Raw genomic sequence first — 18477 nt, 5'->3', positions numbered from 1 at the left:
CTGATTTAACAGCAGTATAAACGGAATGAAAAAAGTAGATATAAGATAAATATACTGTATATATATATACAGAGCCTGGTGTTTGTTCATCAAACGCAGACAGCAGGGACATCAGCATGTGGTCACTATTATGAATCATTCAGGCTTCAGCTCAGCTTTCAAACACTTCTGCAGAAACTGGGGATAAAGCAATTGAAGTTTAACCACTACAGAAGGTGCACTACAGAAATATTACCAAACTTTTAAAACCATGATTGATAGTGGCTGTTTATATGATGAAACACATGATTAGGATACAGGTATCCTCTTTCTTCTTTTCTCTAGTTTTTGAAATTGAATGATTCCACAGGTTTCAGGTTTGGTCATGATAGTATGACATGGTCCACTCATCTCTGATTTCCAATGTTGGCTAATTTTTGTCCGGGAAGGCTTCTTTCCTAGACAGGTGATAAAAGTAATGGCTCAACATGATCGTGAGACTGAAAACCCGTTCTGTGAACCTGGAGATAATGTTTTACTTGTATCTAGTTTTACTCCTAAAAATCTCTTGAAAGTTTAATTCGATGGACTATATGAGGTAGAAAATTAGCCTTTTTCTGACTTGTAATAGTTTGTGGTAGTGAGGTGTTAAGTGGAAAAATATCTCTGTAGACAATTTAAATCTATCTGCATTCTTGTTTCTGCACCTGTGTGTGTTGGAACTTGCTGTGGTGGTCAAGGTCATATTTACAAAGCATATAATTGAAACTTGGAGTAGTTCTATGTGGAAATTGGGAAAGAAGTGCATTTTTTGGCTCACTGTCCTAAACCTCAAGTATGCTAACAGTGTGTGGACTAACTCCAAAACATAGGCATTTGGACAGAAGAAGATAACGTTGTGTGTGTGTGCGTGTGTGTGTGTGTAAATAACACACCACTTGAAGCTGACATTCCTAAGTGACATTCATAATGCTGCCAAATGCTTCCCCAGTGTTTTTTCTCCTTTTTTACTATTCCTTTTTTATCATTTGTAAAAACAAGCTCAGCTAATATCTCATTATTCCCATGGTTAAGGAATGGTTTGTAACATTAGACATTAGATCAGCTGTGATTCTCTGTTTCAGCCAAAAAAGGCTTTTTGTATAAGAAGTTGATTAGTCTAATGCACAATTTGACACTATTAATTAATTCAAATGACGTAGTGAACATCAATAATCAATGAGTCACATAGTGAATTTGCCGTACAGTGTGCTGTGTTTATTACAGAGGGGATTTTTCACAATGATTATGTAGCTTAGGAGCACACAGTTAGAAATGCATGATGATGTATAAAGTATTACTGCTGTTAACTTACTGCAGGTGTAGTGTGATTGGGTTTGTTGACATTTGGTGCACGGGAGGCAGGAGTTTCCTGGCAAATGCAACACACTGTTGAGTAGTGCTGAAATGATTAGTAGATAAAAATTGACAGAAAATTTAATAATTTAAATCAATTATCAAGCAAAAATGCCAAATATTTGCTGGTTTCAAATTGTCAAATTTGAGGATTTGTTGTTTTTCTCTGTTTAATATCATTGTAAATTGAATATCTTTGGGGTTTTTACTGTTGATTGCACAACTCAAGCAATCTGGAGACATTACCTAGGGCTCAGGAAACCTGTAATTGAATTTTTTTTAGCATTCTCTGACATTTTATCATTTATAGCACACTATTCATGTATCGGTCATAAAATAATCAACACACTACTCTATAATAAAAACAACAATTGGTTGCAGCCCTAATGTTGTTGTTGAGGCTTATCAAGCTGGTGTGGGCTCCAGGAAAACATCACTGAATCAAACCCATGTGATCACTGTGATTATGTTTCCACAATGATTCATTCTGAGCTTTGTGGTCCTCATTTTCATGGATTCCATGTATTGCGCTTCATTCTATAGAAGCATGTGAGAGGCCACCTTGGATTATAACGCAATGCATAGTAACACCAAATCACGTGTTTTGGTATATCCCCCAAGTGAATTCACATCCTTCAATACCTCATGACGTGTGGCTGTACCACCAAGATTATCAAAGACATTTACTTCTCTGACACTCACACTCACTTACAACCACATTCAGGATGTGACATAACCATCGACGTACATACACATAGTTCGCAACAGTCGTGCGTGTGAAATGTCACTGTATAGCCACAAAGGACAATGGACTGTAGACACAGTAGAAAGCTGCGGATTACCCTTTATAACTGAACTGCAGAAGTGCCACCCACTCTGTGGGGGTTGTGGGGAGGGTGGGTGGCAGACATGTGCTGTCACCTCAACACAATAATATAAAAGCTTACTAAAGGTTAAGGGATGACATTTGAGGGCACTGAAGACATAAGCACAGAAGGCATCTCCCAACTCTAAAAGTCTTTCTCTCCTTTGAAATCTGACAACCACAGAACCAACACAGCTTCATATGGAAAATACAGTGCAGATAAAAAGTAGGCTATTCACCCCCCTTGGAAGTTTTCATGTTTCATCGTCTTAAAGGGGAACTGATTTCATACAACGCCTGTTTACAGGTCTTGAGGATATGCATATGTAAAAAATTGTTTAAAGCCGTTTGTGGCTCCAGGGGGAGCTGTGTGAAGTCTGATAAACTGCCTCAAGTGACGTCACTTGAGGCAGTGTTGGGTGGGGCTGAAGACTACAAGTTAGAAAATGAAAAAAATCTGGGGGTGTGGAAGTAGAAAGAAATGAGCTTACTCTTCCTCTGTAACCCGCTCTCATCTCTGCCTGCGGCAAGCGGCTCAACTGAAGTTGTCTGTCAGTGGCTAAGCTGCATTGTGGGTAATATAGGCAGCAGGTTTTGACAAAGGAGAAGAAAGCATGAACTAAAAAAGACGATTCTGCTGCATCATTTTGATCTTTTTTTAAGAAACTGTTATAGGCGTGCAATGCTACATTGATGGAGTACTCAGAACCAAAGTAAATTGAATGCAGCTTTTTTGACAATGGAACAGAAAAAGACCCTTTAATATCAATGTCTCTACAAAGAGATCACAAATTAATTGCAAATATAAATACAAAATATTTGTTTGCATGAAGACAAAGGAAGACTCCAAGAAAACCTTTTTACAGGCACTATAAAAAACAAAGAAAACAATAATATTAGGTTTATATGATTGTGATGTTTTCACTTAGCTTTGACAATTTGATCTGCGATAATGCCTGTCTGGAGGATGAACACAACTGTTGCCTAAAGCTATGAACACCTTTACAGAATTAGTAGCACCTACAAAAGGAGAATAGCACCTACAACCTGTTAAAATATAATTACAGAAAAAAATGTTTAAAATATAAAGATACAATATGTATATGTGCAGAGGATGTGTGTTATCTATTGTCAGTTGGTGGCATTTATTCAATGAGTAAAGTTTCTGTTCTTTATAAGGTAGCTATTGCTACAAAACCCCACATAAAAAAGGGTTTGGTTCACATGTTGCATATTTCTTTGAAACCACACACCGACTTCCTGGATCACCGACATTTACTGAAAGTATCTGCAGGAACTGTTTCCACTGTATGTGCATACTCTGCTCATACTCACTTAGTTTAGTTGTACAAAAAGTCAAGTTTATTTAGAAAATCTTTATTCACGCACTCTCAGGGCATCACAGAGAACTAATATCAGAGACAATATATTTGACAAAAAACACGCTTTACAATAAGAGTCAGATAGAAACTAGTTTGTTTGTTGTTTAAACAGTGGTGGAAAGTAACTAAGTACATTTACTCAAGTACTGTGCTTCAGTACAATTTTGATATACTTGCACTTAATTTAAGTATCACTAGTAGTACTTTGTTCTTCTACTCCACTACATTTCAGTGGGAAATATTGTACTGTTGTGGAAATTGTCTGAAAGCACTCAACAAATAATTAAATAAACACAAAACACAGAAGAATTTAAGTAAATAATTGTAATTAATTACAAGGAGATCACAAAACCTTACCACAAGAACCAACCAAGGTGTGTCTCCCGAATACTTTACAGTACATTTTATAGTGGTTCAAGACAAAGAACCCCACTGTGATTGGCTCTCAGCCCAAAGATAACATTTTCATCCAATTATGAAAAGCCAAGTATATAACATGCTCTGAACGTGCAATGTCCGTGCACTGACGTAGTCCAAACTCATGACAAGAACATCTGGTTTCAAAAGATGCCTCCTTGCTACTGTGTAGGAGGCCCAGCTTACACATTCCAAGAGCATGACCAGAGACAGACAAAGGCACATAAAAACATAATGGTTACTACAATGAATAAATGATAAACCTTTTTACTCCACTACACTTATTTGTCAGTTGTGGTTACTAGTTACTTGACATAAAAAGTTTACATAAAAAATATATATAATGAACATACACAATACAACACATTATGATTAAACTGGTGGTTTCCAACCTTTCAGTCTTGTGACCTCTCATATAAAAGCAGTTGGGGCTCCTTGTCACATTTCAGATGTCTATGAGTTGATAGCAGTTCAAACAAAGAGGCATTTCCCCTCTAAACTTCTCAGATTTAATTTAAATCATTGTTCAAATGATCCAGTATTTTACAAAAAATAGAGAAAAGTACAAAAACTGAAGACAGATTTGTGTATCAGCATTTTGTTTTTCTTATTTCCTACCCCATTATTCATCTCATGACCCCTCAGATTTATCTGGTGACCCCTAGGTTGGGAACCACTGGACTAAACTAGCGGACTATATATAAGGAAGATAAAACTAGCTCCACCTCGACCAGCAACAACAGTAAAATGCTGCTTACACATTGATGCATCAGTTATAACAATAATAATATGTGATATATAATATATATTTTCCATTTTTCTGCAGAACGAGTTTACTTTTGAAACCTTTAGTACATTTTACTGCTAATACTTATGTACTTTATTTTAAATTATATTTATATTTATTAGATTTTATATGTAGGACTTTTACTTGTAACTTGAGTATTTTTACAAAATTGTATTTTTTACTTGACTAAAGGATCTGAATACTTCGTTCTCCACTGTTTTTAACCTTAATCCTACCGACTGGGGTACCCGCAGACCCCAGAGGTATACTTTTTGTCATATCTCTCAGATGTTTTATTCTATCATTCCAGTTTTTCATGACTTTGTTAATCAATTTGTTCCTAATGACTTCATGTCATTCTTTTCTGTTTCTGTTTTAATTAGTGCTTTTTCCGCCTATGCAGTTTTAATAGATGGAACTATTTATTGAGTTCATGTTTGCCATGGGTCCTGATTTAACTTTAAATTACTGAAAACTAAATGATAGCAGAATCAAAGGATGGTAAATAAGCTTTTAAGTACTAATGTTGATTGTACTTGGGATGAAAGCTGCAATTTTTATTAAAGAGAAGTATATATTTTCTCCAGGGACACCAGTTGGTAGTCCTTGTATGTTATGTACATTGGTATGATGAGGGTTAAATAAGAAATGTCTGTTCATTTCTTTTCCCTGAAGTATTCCATCAGAGGGCGCTATCAAAGGAACCAATTAGTTGGAACCAAACTGCAGCTTTTTCCAAGTAGATTCTACTTATCACATAGAGCCAGCCAGGTAGCCACCTGTGATTTGAAGGCTTGTGTATCCGATTTCATAAATGAATAAAAATAATGAGGGCATGCTTTCATAACTCCTCTGACTGTAATGATCTGGGGAAAGTCTCCAGTGAGGCATAAACAACATGAAAGTCTTCACATTTACAACATCACTCTTTCCAACGGCTGAAGTGAAAACATGAGAGGAAGCATCTCACAGTGGGGAAAAGAGACACATTTAACTCCATAAGGGGAACTCCCCCAACCCCACATAATGTTAACAGACCTGCTACCAGTGGAACAAAGTTGAACAAACAAAACATGACAAAAATAGAGACAGAAAAACAGCATGAAGAAAATAAAATGTTTTTCTAAGGCTCTCCAGCAGTTCACAATTGTTTGGATCAACGGTGTTGATTGTTACTACCTTTACTACAATATCGTTCATACTGTATATTTCTGAGAAACTTGACACTTGCCCCATTAAACCATATAACATTATATAATGTCATAAGGCTTAAACAATCCGGAAAAAATATGTATATATGTGCATTTTAGAAAGGATTGTTAGAAAGTACTATAAGGCATTTAGTGGCATGATCTCTCAGGTCCTTATACAAAAATCTGCATAACCAAATTTGAAATAAATATTAAGGTTACACATAAAGTAATTTTTTGTGTAAAATGATCATTCTAAAGAAGGCAGCTTCAGTGGTAAAAGCTATGTTATACTTTCACATAATTCACTCATTATTCTTTTACAACAGAACAAACAAAAGTCAAATATTGACCACACTGCAGATTGTGAATACACCTGCTATAATACAGATACAGTAAATAGTTTTTCTGATGTATTTTCTAATGTAAAACCAACAATTTAAGGAAAATATAAGTGATCAGTCTGAAATTATTCATATGATAATTATCTGATCTTAAAATTCACAGTATGAGATGGCAGACTAGAAGGTTTCACCTCAGGGCTCCTCTGGATTCAGTTTGAGAGAGGACAGACTGCCATCGCCGCTTTCCTCAACTGGCCTCCGACACAATGACTCCCTTGCTGAAAATAAACATTAAAACATTGAAGCATAATTAATAAATATTCCTTGACTTTTGGCCACTTTAAAAGATATTGGGCACATCTGGTAAATGGCACAGAGCCAAGAGGGAAGGAGCAATATTATGTGAACCATTCAAAAAGAACTAAAATATGTGTTTCCTACAACAACGAAGAACATTCATATGCATAGTAACAATTTTTAACTAAAGAATATGATTTACTTTACCCTTCCCAAGGAGTTTAATGCTCAAACTAAATTGAGGCGAAATACGCTTTTTCGCTTTCTTGCCGAGAGTTAGATGAGTTGTTACTTTTGGACAGACCCAGGCTAACTGTTTCCCCCTGCTTCCAGTCTTTGTGCTAAGCTAAGCTAACCATCTGCTGGCTGTAGCTTCATATTTAGCGTACAAACATGAGAGTGATATTAATCATCTCATCTAACTCTCAGCAAGAAACCAAATATCGAGCGTGTTTCCCAAAATGTTGTACTATTCCTTTAAGTGCAGAATCACTTTACTTTTAATACTGCGACATACGTTGTACTGCTGGTTTTATCGGCACGCAAGAAGAAATTTGCAGCTTGCAGGTCACAGCAGTCAGCACAAGCAGTCCAACAATTCCAAATATGAGGAGGGCCATACCTGAACAAGACAAGCAAGCTACAGGTTATTTAATATTACTTTTTAATCTGAGGTTGTGCCATAAAAAGATAACAGCAAATGTTTTACCAATGTGGTTGCCTGTGTCTGAAGGCACTTTGTCATTTGGGATGACTCTGTCTCCCGGAGCGGATGTGGTGGTGGTAGTATGCATCTTCTGAGTTTGGGTGCCCTCGTGTGGACGGTGGGATGTTAAGTGTGTGATTAGAGAAACGATTTTGTTTGATGTGGGGGGTGTAGTGACGTAAGAGCTAAAGCTCCTCGATTCATCATTACAGATAACATCTGAGGTCTTAGTTCCAGTAATATTCACTCCCGCAGATTTACAACTAGAAGAAAGGGTAAGAGATACAAATGTAAACAACAGGTAAACTACGTTAAACATTGTTGAGATACATTTTTCATATATTGAATATACAGAGTTTTAAAATACTAGAATACAGTCGACATACTCTTTCCATTTTTGACAGTTCGAGTTGATACTTGTGCTGAAATATCCATGTTCACATTTTAAACAGTCTGGCAAGGAAAAAGAATGAATCATTAAAAAGCCAATTTCTTTGACATAGTACATGCAGTGCTGTGTGATCATTTCTGTACCTCCATTTTTTAGTCCAAATCCAATGTCACATTTGCAAGTGGAAGAATCAGTGTCCCTGGAAACAAAGTCTCCACGGCACTGACATTTTGTGTCTGTCTCTTTCGTACACTTCTCTTTAACAACACTCCCCGATTCTATAACAATAAAAACATCTCTTCGTTAAAGACAGGTTGAGACTTGAAAACCAACCACTTCATTTGGAAAATGATGTGAAAACAGGAAACATAGTTTTCTTCTTCAGACAAAGTGAACCACATGTTTTGGCTCTTTTAACAGATTCATTGGTAATTCTGTAGCCCAAGTGTGTGAAATAACATGTAGGTTTATCAGCTATTGCTCACAGTACAGTATTTTGTGAAATACATCATATCAAAGCACTTCAACACTTACGTTCATCACACTTTGTACATGGTTGGCAATATTTGGAATCATTCTCTTCAGACTGGTAATATTTATCAGGGCAGTTTTCACAATCATCTCCGCCAGAAGTTACTCTTTGACCTTGATCAAGAGAAACAATTAACTTTAATCACAGCAACATACTTAAAGCACATGAAGAATAAGAGGAAGTTGTAAAGCCAAAACGGTACTACATGCTTTAGAATGAGGATGGAAATTACAGTGTAGTACAAGAAAGTCATACTTTACCTTTTGGGCAAGTCCTGGCATCCAAATCAACAATGAGTTCATAAAAAGTCAAAGTTAAAATAAGCAGTTTGAGCAGAACCATGTTCAATACTTCAGTGCAGACAAGTGCCACTGAGCGATTCTCATATGAAACACCTCAGAGTGAGACTTAGACACACCCCAGACTGTGAAACACCACCTTTATAAAGGACTGACATAAAAAAAAACGCACGTGTTCTTTGTCTAGAAACATCTAAGTTTAGATGTAATAGAGGCCACTAATAGGTCAAAAGCTCACTTTGTACATAATGTATTGTAATGTGTTACTTTGCAAATAGAATAAAAAAGCATGAATATAACGAAAATAATAAGGATAATAATAAGTTACAGTTTGCCAGTTAGCACTCATGCATTGTTCCGTCTATGTGTTTGTGTGTGTGTGTCTATTGTAGGATTTCTCAAATCTCAAATCAGTTTTTCCAAACTTGGAGCAATAATCATTGGAAAAAGCTAGCTTTTTTTTATCAAACTTCTATTTCCTAGGTGAAGAATGGACATTTTCTCACAGGCACCTGTTAAATACTAATACTAATGTAGTATTTTTATAGTATAATTTAGTATTTGGTAATTCATTTGTTCAAACAGCCTTTATATTTCTGGCTCAACATTGAACTATATATTAACTCTATTAACTAACTATATTTTGATGATGGTCCTAAACAAAACATTTAATACATGAGTTAATTTGATTTATATGAAATAAATAATCACATCTATATTTTACATACACATTAAGATGCACTTCATTCATTATGACAACAGACATTAAAACTGATAAAAGTGGTAATCATTATCCATCTGCACAACGCCCTTCTCCGTTATAAAAGTTTTTAGGAAACAGAATGTTATCATCTATATTGAAATACAGCTTTAGGGCTGTTTTGTTTAACCTTTATCTGGGCTTTTTTTAATTCTTTCAGGACTAAAAGAAACATAGGTAAGACCTAGTTAACTATCGGAAACTATGCAGCTTTATATTGTTTTGCCAGTAAGAACATGACATAATACCCTTGCATTTGGTCTCAAAAGCAAAAGGAAACAACCACATATTCTTGATTAATCTGCAAGATGCAACCACACAAATGCTACAAGCTTGCTTCTTGAAAACGGATGTTGAAAACACACCTCCGCTCAAGTTTTAGCTGGCTGTCGTTCAGTGAAATTCTGAAAAACATTTTAATTAGAGCATCACAAAATTCTTAATATGTTCATATTCAAGTGACTGGCTGTAATCCTGATACAATATTAACATAAACTAATTCAGCAAGCTGAAAAAGTGAAAATTAATCTACAGTCTCTGATGTGAGTCAGTCTGAGCTGTCATCACTATAACTTCTATATGATGTTTATGATCCCATTGTTTATAATGTCTTTCTGACATCACAGAAGATTTTAATCATGCCACTATTTTTCTGATTTCTAACAGCAGGAGACTTTGTTTTCCTGTGTCACTAGAAACAGTTTTGCTCCCGAGACAAGTTTCAAAAGCAAAAAAACTCCAAGACAAGTTTCACAGCATGTGAGGGAACTGAATACTGTTCTTGTATGTGGCATGTTTCCTTTTTTTGTTGTTTGGCAAACTTCCAAATTCATATAAGATAGATCTGACATCTGTTATTCCTGATCATGGACAACACACAACCCATCTAAAAGTGCTAAAGTTAAGACCATGCCGTGCAGTGACTGTGTGCACTGTGACGATGCATCATGACACTTTTTGGAGCTGAACTTTTCAGTACTTAATTTTTCCGTATGAGTAGATGTATTACACCAAAGTAAAATTAGTTTTTTGTTCATTTACTCTTTTTTTGTAGTTCAGCACATGCTGCAGTCTACAGTCGTACCGTGATGTTTTATTCATACCGAGTTCTCTTTAAAGGCCCTGCACATCCACACAGGTGTTTTTAATTAGTCTGGCTGATTAGAGCTCATGTCAGGTTGAAGCTGGGTGGAGATATGGTGGGAGAGATACGGCGGTGTCGCCAGACTCTGTGGACCAAGGAGAATGATAAAGGTGTAAATTGTCCCACCCTAACAGGTGCAACAGAACTAACTAGAGAGTGAAGAAGAAGTCAGTCAAGCACAGTCTATACATGCCCACAAAATCTTTAGAAGACGGGAATGTGTGGAATAATTGTTGTTCATTCAGATCATACCTCGAGGCAGGGGCTATGTTGTTGCCGTTGGTGATCGTAAATCTGAGCGGATCACCATGACATGTGGAATCCCCCAGGGTTTGGGCCAGTATTATTCAACCTGTACATGCTCCCTCTAGGTCAAATCATGCATGACAATATAGTTACTTATCACAGCTACGTAGACGACACTCAGATTTACTTAGCTCTCTCACCAAGTTACTATGATCCCTTAAACTCACGCTACTAATGCTTAGAGCAAGTAAATAGCTGGATGCAATTACATTTCCTTCAATTAAATAAAGACAAGACAGAAATCATTGTATTTGGCCAAAAGGAGGAAAGAATTGGTCATTGGTCAGCTTGATTCCAGAACTATAAAGACGAAAACCCAAGTTAGAAATCTTCAGCAACCACATCAAGGCAATAACTAAATTAGCCTTTTATCATCTCAAACAAATAGCAAGAATTAGAAGTCTCATGTCCAGACAAGATTTAAAGAAACTCATTCATGCCTTCATTTCCAGCAGGGTGGACTATTGTAACGGTCTCTTCCCAAAAAGACCGTTAGACAACTTCAGTTCATTCAGAACTCTGCTGAGAAATGAGCACATTACTCCTGTTCTTAAATTTTTACATTGGCTTCCAGTTACTTATGGAATAGATTTTAAAGTGCTGCTGCTAGTTTATAAATCACTCAACTTGGGCTAAAATACATTTCTGATCTCCATGAAGAATGTAAACCCAGCACGGCCCTTAGATCTTTAGGAAGCAGTTAACTGGAAGAACCTTGAGTCAGAACCAAACAGGGTGAAGCTGCTATGCTGCACACAGATGAAACCAACTCCGAACCCTATAGCCACTTCTAAATCTAAATTAAAAACTCTGCTGTTCTCTTGTGCCTTTGATTGATTTCTCTACTCACTTTTATTTCCTTTGTTGCATTTGGGGCAACTTACAACTTATTACTGCACTGTAACTGTATTTTATTTCATTTAATCTTGTTTTAAAATGTCATTTTATTCTATCTTAATTGATTTTATTCTGGTTTTTATGGCTTATTGTTTTGAATGGCGTTCTAATGCTTTTCTTTGCCTATGTAAAGCACTTTGAATTGCTGCTGTGTCAGAAATGTGCTATATAAATAAAGCTGCCTTGCCTTGTGTCTGTGGACACAGACATGACAAGTTTTTGTATCTTTTGTTCTCAAAATGAAACTTTTTTTTTTACAGAAGAAACGACTTGAGACTGACATTACTACACAAGAATGAGAAGGTCACCACAAATGAGCCAGCCTTATGCAGTCTTCTCATCCTGATTGCCAAAGCACCTGAAAACCAACTCTGTAGATAATGGGTCTGCACCCAGAAATGAAAACTGAACATTTTCTGTTACAGCACTGTGAGTAAAATATAGATATGCAGCTAAAAACCCTCAGATAGACATGATTGGTGTATGGTTAAAAGAGTTATCGATCAGGGTTGGTGTTCTGATAAATATGTAGAAATAAATAGATATCCTGTAAGTTTGGAAGTTTACATTCAGTTCTGGTCCTCAGTTCTCATCAACTGAAACACATATGTGAACTGCACGACGACAAAACTAATTTATACATTGAGCTTTATACAAAAATCCTCACTGTTACTGTTCAAATCTCAATTTGTTTAGTTACTATTTAAGAATGATGATGCTTCAAGGAAGAAAATATTTTATTATTGTAGTATTAAAATACAACCATTTGTAGATTTCAGTCAGACAGTCAACATAGCACTTTACAATACATTTTTAAACTGCTGTTATGCTAAAACCCCAAACCTTCTGTAGGAGACCAAGTCTAACCACTTGTAGAGTGACCCTGATGTGTCTAGTAGACCTCTGGATATTGTAGATGAATGCAGTGTAATTTCTTTGCTTTTGGGCTCAAAATGTTTTACTCTTCGACTGGTTTGTGTTGAAAGTTGGGTGTACAGAGCGGCGGTTTCATACTTAATGGAAGAGAAAGTATTTGCACCTTCTGCTGCAAAGTGGCTGTGGGATTTTTATTAGGTCTTTTTATAACTGTGTATTTCTGAAATATGTATGAAGGTTACTGTTACCAACCAAAGAATGGTTGTCATATAAGATCACACTTAAGACACAACACTCATGGTCAATTACAGAATCAGAAATACTTTATTGATACCCGAGGGGAAACTCTTTTGTCATAGCTGCTCACTATCACGTCAGTGCACACAGGAATGGAGGTTCTAAGTAAATCAGAATATAATACACTATATTACAGGTAAGATAAATTAAGTACAAAGTGGATGTAAGTATAAAATTAAAACAAGTGTAAAGTACACCACTCTGAAAACACATAATGGGCTAGTAGACACATGCATTAACAGGATGAACATGGACTTATGTGTCTCGCACAAAAATACTGCATCTTTAAATTAATATTTCACATTGAAAAAATGTTCTTTACTTTGTCACTAGCTGACAATGGGCTGATAGTTTAGTAATGATCCCACCTTTTCCCAGCTCATAAAATCTTTTGTAGTTTTTTTGCACCAGATTTCAAGTAGATTAAAAGCCTCTGCAGACAGGACATGATCAGAAGTTTCTTGCAGCAGCAACAACATTTGTATGGAATAAAAATAAAGGAACTATGTGGTTAGCATGATGCTTTGCAGTTTCTGTAGGTGAGAAGAAAGAGTCAAACTGAAATTATAGCTGCTGTGCAGCAGTGAGTCGGGACCAGGCGTTTTGAGGAAGAAGGAGGAGGAGAAGGAAGATGAAAAAAGGAAGAGGAGGAAAACAAATGACAAATACATGAGAGTCCATCAGCAGAACTGCCCGGACCATAATTATTTAAACTTCATAAAATTAAAAATGCCATTGAAATCGCGTGTCTCTAATTCACACAGCACAATGCCTGAGCAGACGTTAGCATGTTTAGTCTACATCACACAGAGCTCAAACTCACAACTTTAGACACCATGGGCGAGTCATGACCTTGTTGAGCCACCTGCCAGGTGAGAATTGCCTTCACACTCTGGCGTAGGGAGTCACCAGGGCTGCATGTAAAAGCAGATTTCAAACTAGTGTCAAAAATTCAAAAAGTCAGACAAAATTCAGAGAATTTGTCGACTTCATCTAGACAACATAGATATGTCTTCTTCTTCTTTTTTGTCTGATTTTTACAAAGATTGATTGCTCCATAAGTGACAAACTGATGTTTAAAGTTGCTCCATTTCCATTGACTGCAATAGTTTACATGAGGATGGAATTCAAAATACTGTCAAAAATTCTGTTTCTAAGATACATTATTGATGTTACAACCTGTCTTTGTCTCACCAGCCACTATACTCATCACAGTCACTCTGCACTCCCTCACCTGATTGTTAATTCCCAGCACCTGTCACCCTTCACACACCTGCACTTCATCAGCCACTATACTTCCTATAAAACCCAGCTCCTCACTTCAGTCAGTGTCCGGTCTCGTTAGTATTAAGGACAGATTAGTGCTATCTTCCCGTATACACGTCACGGACTCACCACCACTTGTATTCGACCATTCTCCCTATTGGACTTGGTATCCCAGCGCCTGTCTTCTCCAGTGTGTGTTTCTCCTACTCCCGGCTCCGGTTGTCCACGACGCATCTAAAGAGTGCTGTCTCCAAATCCTGACTCCCTTCTGTCTTCGGTGTCCGGAGTTCCAGTGTGTTCCCCGTCTTCGGTGTGTGGCGCCCTAGTGCCCACACACCGCAACCCTCCGTAAGAAAAGGGACTGTATCTATTCATCTCCGAGATACTACTGTGTTGCAATAAACTCTCTTAGTCACCTTACCATTGTCTCCGGTTGTCTGTCCGTAACAGAAGACCGGACCAATAAAAGAAACAAAGATGACGGCCAAAACTGCCCTCCTACACCTGGGTGAGGTGGCTAAAAAATATATCCTCAGCCTCCCTAGTCCCTTTATTGCGGTAGACGAGTTTCTACAGTCGGGGATTTTCTCCGGTGGGGTGGAGGATTGCGAGGAGTTCCTCGCGAAATGCTTCTTCGCGTTCCTGTTGCACCCAGGTGAATTCCCTTCTGAGCGGACACAGGTAGCCTTCGTGGTGCTTCGGCTAGCCGGTCCGGCGCTGCACTGGGCTGGATCCCTGGCGGTTCAGGAAGAGGCAGTTCTCCATTCCTGGACCTCTTCCTGGCGAGATTCTGCCAGGATGACCATAGGTTCCGCCAACCTATGGTCATCCACAATCCCCAACCTGCTTGCCAGCCGCCGCCTGCCTCCAGCCCTGAGGCGCAACCGCCGCCACCGCCGCCTGCCTCCAGCCCTGCGGCGCGCAGCCGCCGCCGCCTGCCTCCAGCCCTGAGGCGCAGCCGCCGCCGCCCGCCGCCTGCCTCCAGCCCTGAGGCGCAGCCGCCGCCGCCGCCGTCTGTCTCCAGTGGGTCCCAGCCTTCGCCGTCTGTCTCCAGTGGGTCCCAGCCTTCGCCGTCTGTCTCCAGTGGGTCCCAGCCTTCGCCGTCCTGTCTCCAGTGGGTCCCAGCCTTCGCCGTCTGTCTCCAGTGGGTCCCAGCCTTCGCCGTCTGTCTCCAGAGGGTCCCAGCCTTCGCCGCCTGTCTCCAGCCCGGAGGTCCGCCAGTCGCCAGTGTCCCCAGGCTCCGCCTCCGGTTTCCAGCCCGGAGGTCCGCCAGTCGCCAGTGTCCCCAGGCTCCGCTCCGGTTTCCAGCCCGGAGGTCCGCCAGTCGCCAGTGTCCCCAGGCTCCGCCTCCGGTTTCCAGCCCGGAGGTCCGCCAGTCGCCAGTGTCCCCAGGCTCCGCTCCGGCTTCCAGCCCGGAGGTCCGCCAGTCGCCAGTGTCCCCAGGCTCCGCCTCCGGTTTCCAGCCCGGAGGTCCGCCAGTCGCCAGTGTCCCCAGGCTCCGCCTCCGGTTTCCAGCCCGGAGGTCTGCAGCCGGCCAGAGTCGGCTCCGGTTCCAGCCCGGAGGTCTGCAGCCGGCCAGAGTCGGCTCCGGATTCCAGCCCGGAGGTCTGCAGCCGGCCAGTCTCGGCCCGGATTCCAGTCCGGAGGTCTGCAGCCGCCAGTCTCGCTCCGGTTCCAGTCCGGAGGTCTGCAGCCGCCAGTCTCGGCTCCGGATTCCAGTCCGGAGGTCTGCAGCCGCCAGAGTCCTCTCCAGTCTCGGCCCGGTTTCCTGCCCGGAGGTCTGCAGCCGCCAGAGTCCTCTCCAGTCTCGCCCGCTTTTCTGCCCGGAGGACTCCTCTCAGTCTCGGATTCGGTTTCCTGCCCGGAGGTCAGCAGCCGCCAGAGTCCGCTTCGTTTCCTGCCCGGAGGACTCCTCCAGTCTCGGATTCGGTTTCCTGCCCGGAGGTCAGCAGCCGCCAGAGTCCGCTTGGTTTCCTGCCCGGAGGACTCTCTCCAGTCTCGGATTCGGTTTCCTGCCCGGAGGTCAGCAGCCGCCAGAGTCCGCTTCGGTTTCCTGCCCGGAGGACTCCTCTCCAGTCTCGGATTCGGTTTCCTGCCCGGAGGTCAGCAGCCGCCAGAGTCCGCTTCGTTTCCTGCCCGGAGGACTCCTCTCCAGTCTCGGATTCGGTTTCCTGCCCGGAGGTCAGCAGCCGCCAGAGTCCGCTTCGGTTTCCTGCCCGGAGGACTCCTCTCCAGTCTCGGATTCGCTTCCTGCCCGGAGGTCAGCAGCCGCCAGAGTCCGCTTCGTTTCCTGCCCGGAGGACTCCTCTCCAGTCTCGGATTCGCTTTCCTGCCCGGAGGTCAGCATCCGCCAGAGTCCGCTTCGGTTTCCTGCCCGGAGGACTCCTCTCCAGTCTCGGATTCGGTTTCCTGCCCGAGGTCAGCATCCGGCCAGAGTCCGCCTCGGTTTCCTGCCCGGAGGACTCTCTCTCAAGTCCCAGCCCGGCCTCCGCCGCCTCCAAGCTCCTGGTCGTCCGCCCGAGGTCGCGTCTATCTCCAGCCCGGCCCAAGCCCCTGGTCGACTGTCCGTGGTCGCCTCTCCAGTCTCCGCTCCGGCCTCTCGCCGTCTCCAAGCCCCTGGTCGACCGCCCGAGGTCGCCTCTCCAGTCTCCGCCCGGCCTCTCGCTGTCTCCCAAGCCCCTGGTCGACCGCCCGAGGTCGCCTCTCAGTCTCCGCCCGGCCTCTCGCTGTCTCCAAGCCCCTGGTCGACCGCCAGAAGCCGCGCTGCCTCCAACTCGGCCCAAGCTCCTGGTCGACCGCCCGAGGTCGCTCCGGCGTCCCGCCGTCTCCAAGCTCCTGGTCGACCGCCCGAGGTCGCTCCGGCGCCCCGCCGCGCTCTCAAGCTCCTGGTCGACCGCCCGAGGTCGCTCCGGCGTCCCGATAAGCTCCCCGGATCGGCTTGGCCCTTAGGGACAGGCCGCGGTGTCGGGGGAAGGGGGGGGTCTTTCGGCCCTCAGGAGCTGGCCGTGGAGAGGGGGGTTCTGTTACAACCTGTCTTTGTCTCACCAGCCACTATACTCATCACAGTCACTCTGCACTCCCTCACCTGATTGTTAATTCCCAGCACCTGTCACCCTTCACACACCTGCACTTCATCAGCCACTATACTTCCTATAAAACCCAGCTCCTCACTTCAGTCAGTGTCCGGTCTCGTTAGTATTAAGGACAGATTAGTGCTATCTTCCCGTATACACGTCACGGACTCACCACCACTTGTATTCGACCATTCTCCCTATTGGACTTGGTATCCCAGCGCCTGTCTTCTCCAGTGTGTTTCTCCTACTCCCGGCTCCGGTTGTCCACGACGCATCTAAAGAGTGCTGTCTCCAAATCCTGACTCCCTTCTGTCTTCGGTGTCCGGAGTTCCAGTGTGTTCCCCGTCTTCGGTGTGTGGCGCCCTAGTGCCCACACACCGCAACCCTCCGTAAGAAAAGGGACTGTATCTATTCATCTCCGAGATACTACTGTGTTGCAATAAACTCTCTTAGTCACCTTACCATTGTCTCCGGTTGTCTGTCCGTAACAATTGACATCTACAATTTTTTTTCATGAACGAGAATTTGCAGTAGCTGTTTACAGTAAAACATTTTGATGCACTGTGGGCTCTGGCTGGATCGTTTGTGGAGGACAGTATGAAGATGCAGTATGGCAAGTTTGGTGTCAAAAAATGTGGGAGTAGACAGGTTTAATTAATTTTACAGATTTTGAGAAACAGATTGATTGACTTCATAATTCCCACCAGCTCGAAGCATCTGAACAGTTCTGCTCATTTGGGCCTACATTTTGGTGAAAGTTGCAAAGTGGGAGCACATAAGAAAAGGTTTCAGTCGTAGTCATCTGGACACTGTTTTCAGAATCAAGACGTTTCGGCTCCCATCCCGAAGTCATTCTGGATTCGGATGGGAGCCGAAACGTCTTGATTCTGAAAACAGTGTCCAGATGACTACGACTGAAACCTTTTCTACGATAGAACACTCCTGGACGAATGAGGGACTACACCGTCTTATAAGACTGATTTGTTATGCATTTTTAAAGTTTAAAACTTTAAAAAAACAAAAACACAAAAATGACAACCACGGCTCATTACTTCTACTACTGCTGCTACAGATTTAACCTTTTTATATTCATTTCATAAAGCCTTACAGTCAATAAATACAATATGTAACTCCAAACCTCTTTCATATTAAACTAAGACTTTTATCATAAAAGAGCAAGAAACAGTTTTTTCCATCATGTTCTATTGTCACTGGAGCAAAAGAAGACTCAACGCTCATCTTGACTCTCCTCTGAAAACAACAAAACAAGTCA

At 41.5% G+C, this 18477-nt stretch overlaps 1 protein-coding gene across 2 annotated transcripts; it reads right to left on the bottom strand.

Moving 5' to 3' along the window:
• Positions 1-3595: 3595 nt before the first annotated feature.
• si:ch73-361p23.3 (tumor necrosis factor receptor superfamily member 5) lies at positions 3596-8685 on the bottom strand. Of its 2 annotated transcripts, none has more exons than XM_044216389.1 (7): positions 8546-8685; positions 8288-8398; positions 7897-8031; positions 7749-7815; positions 7366-7625; positions 7155-7278; positions 3596-6637 (listed from the first exon to the last, which is right to left on the bottom strand). In XM_044216389.1, exons 1-6 carry the CDS (start codon positions 8625-8627, stop codon positions 7157-7159), a joined length of 777 nt encoding a protein of 258 aa, XP_044072324.1. In that variant the 5' UTR covers positions 8628-8685; the 3' UTR covers positions 3596-6637; positions 7155-7156. The 2 variants fall into 2 exon arrangements, with proteins under 2 accessions (XP_044072324.1, XP_044072316.1); XM_044216381.1 differs by having other exon boundaries at positions 7174-7278.
• Positions 8686-18477: the final 9792 nt, after the last annotated feature.

This window comes from Siniperca chuatsi, linkage group LG2 (genome assembly GCF_020085105.1).
Source record: "Siniperca chuatsi isolate FFG_IHB_CAS linkage group LG2, ASM2008510v1, whole genome shotgun sequence".
NCBI lineage: Eukaryota > Metazoa > Chordata > Actinopteri > Centrarchiformes > Sinipercidae > Siniperca > Siniperca chuatsi.
Note: the sequence above shows the minus strand (reverse complement) of the source record. Positions and strands in the feature narration are given on the sequence as shown.

Excerpts from the sequence above, each read along its gene's own strand:
- si:ch73-361p23.3 (XM_044216381.1), bottom strand. The coding sequence starts at position 8,627 with ATGGTTCTGCTCAAACTGCTTATTTTAACTTTGACTTTTTATGAACTC. Across the intron at positions 8,032-8,287 it reads ATGTACAAAGTGTGATGAAC|AATCGGGGAGTGTTGTTAAA; the intron begins GTAAGTGTTGAA and ends TTATTGTTATAG. Across the intron at positions 6,638-7,173 it reads GATAAAACCAGCAGTACAAC|CAAGGGAGTCATTGTGTCGG; the intron begins GTATGTCGCAGT and ends GTTTATTTTCAG.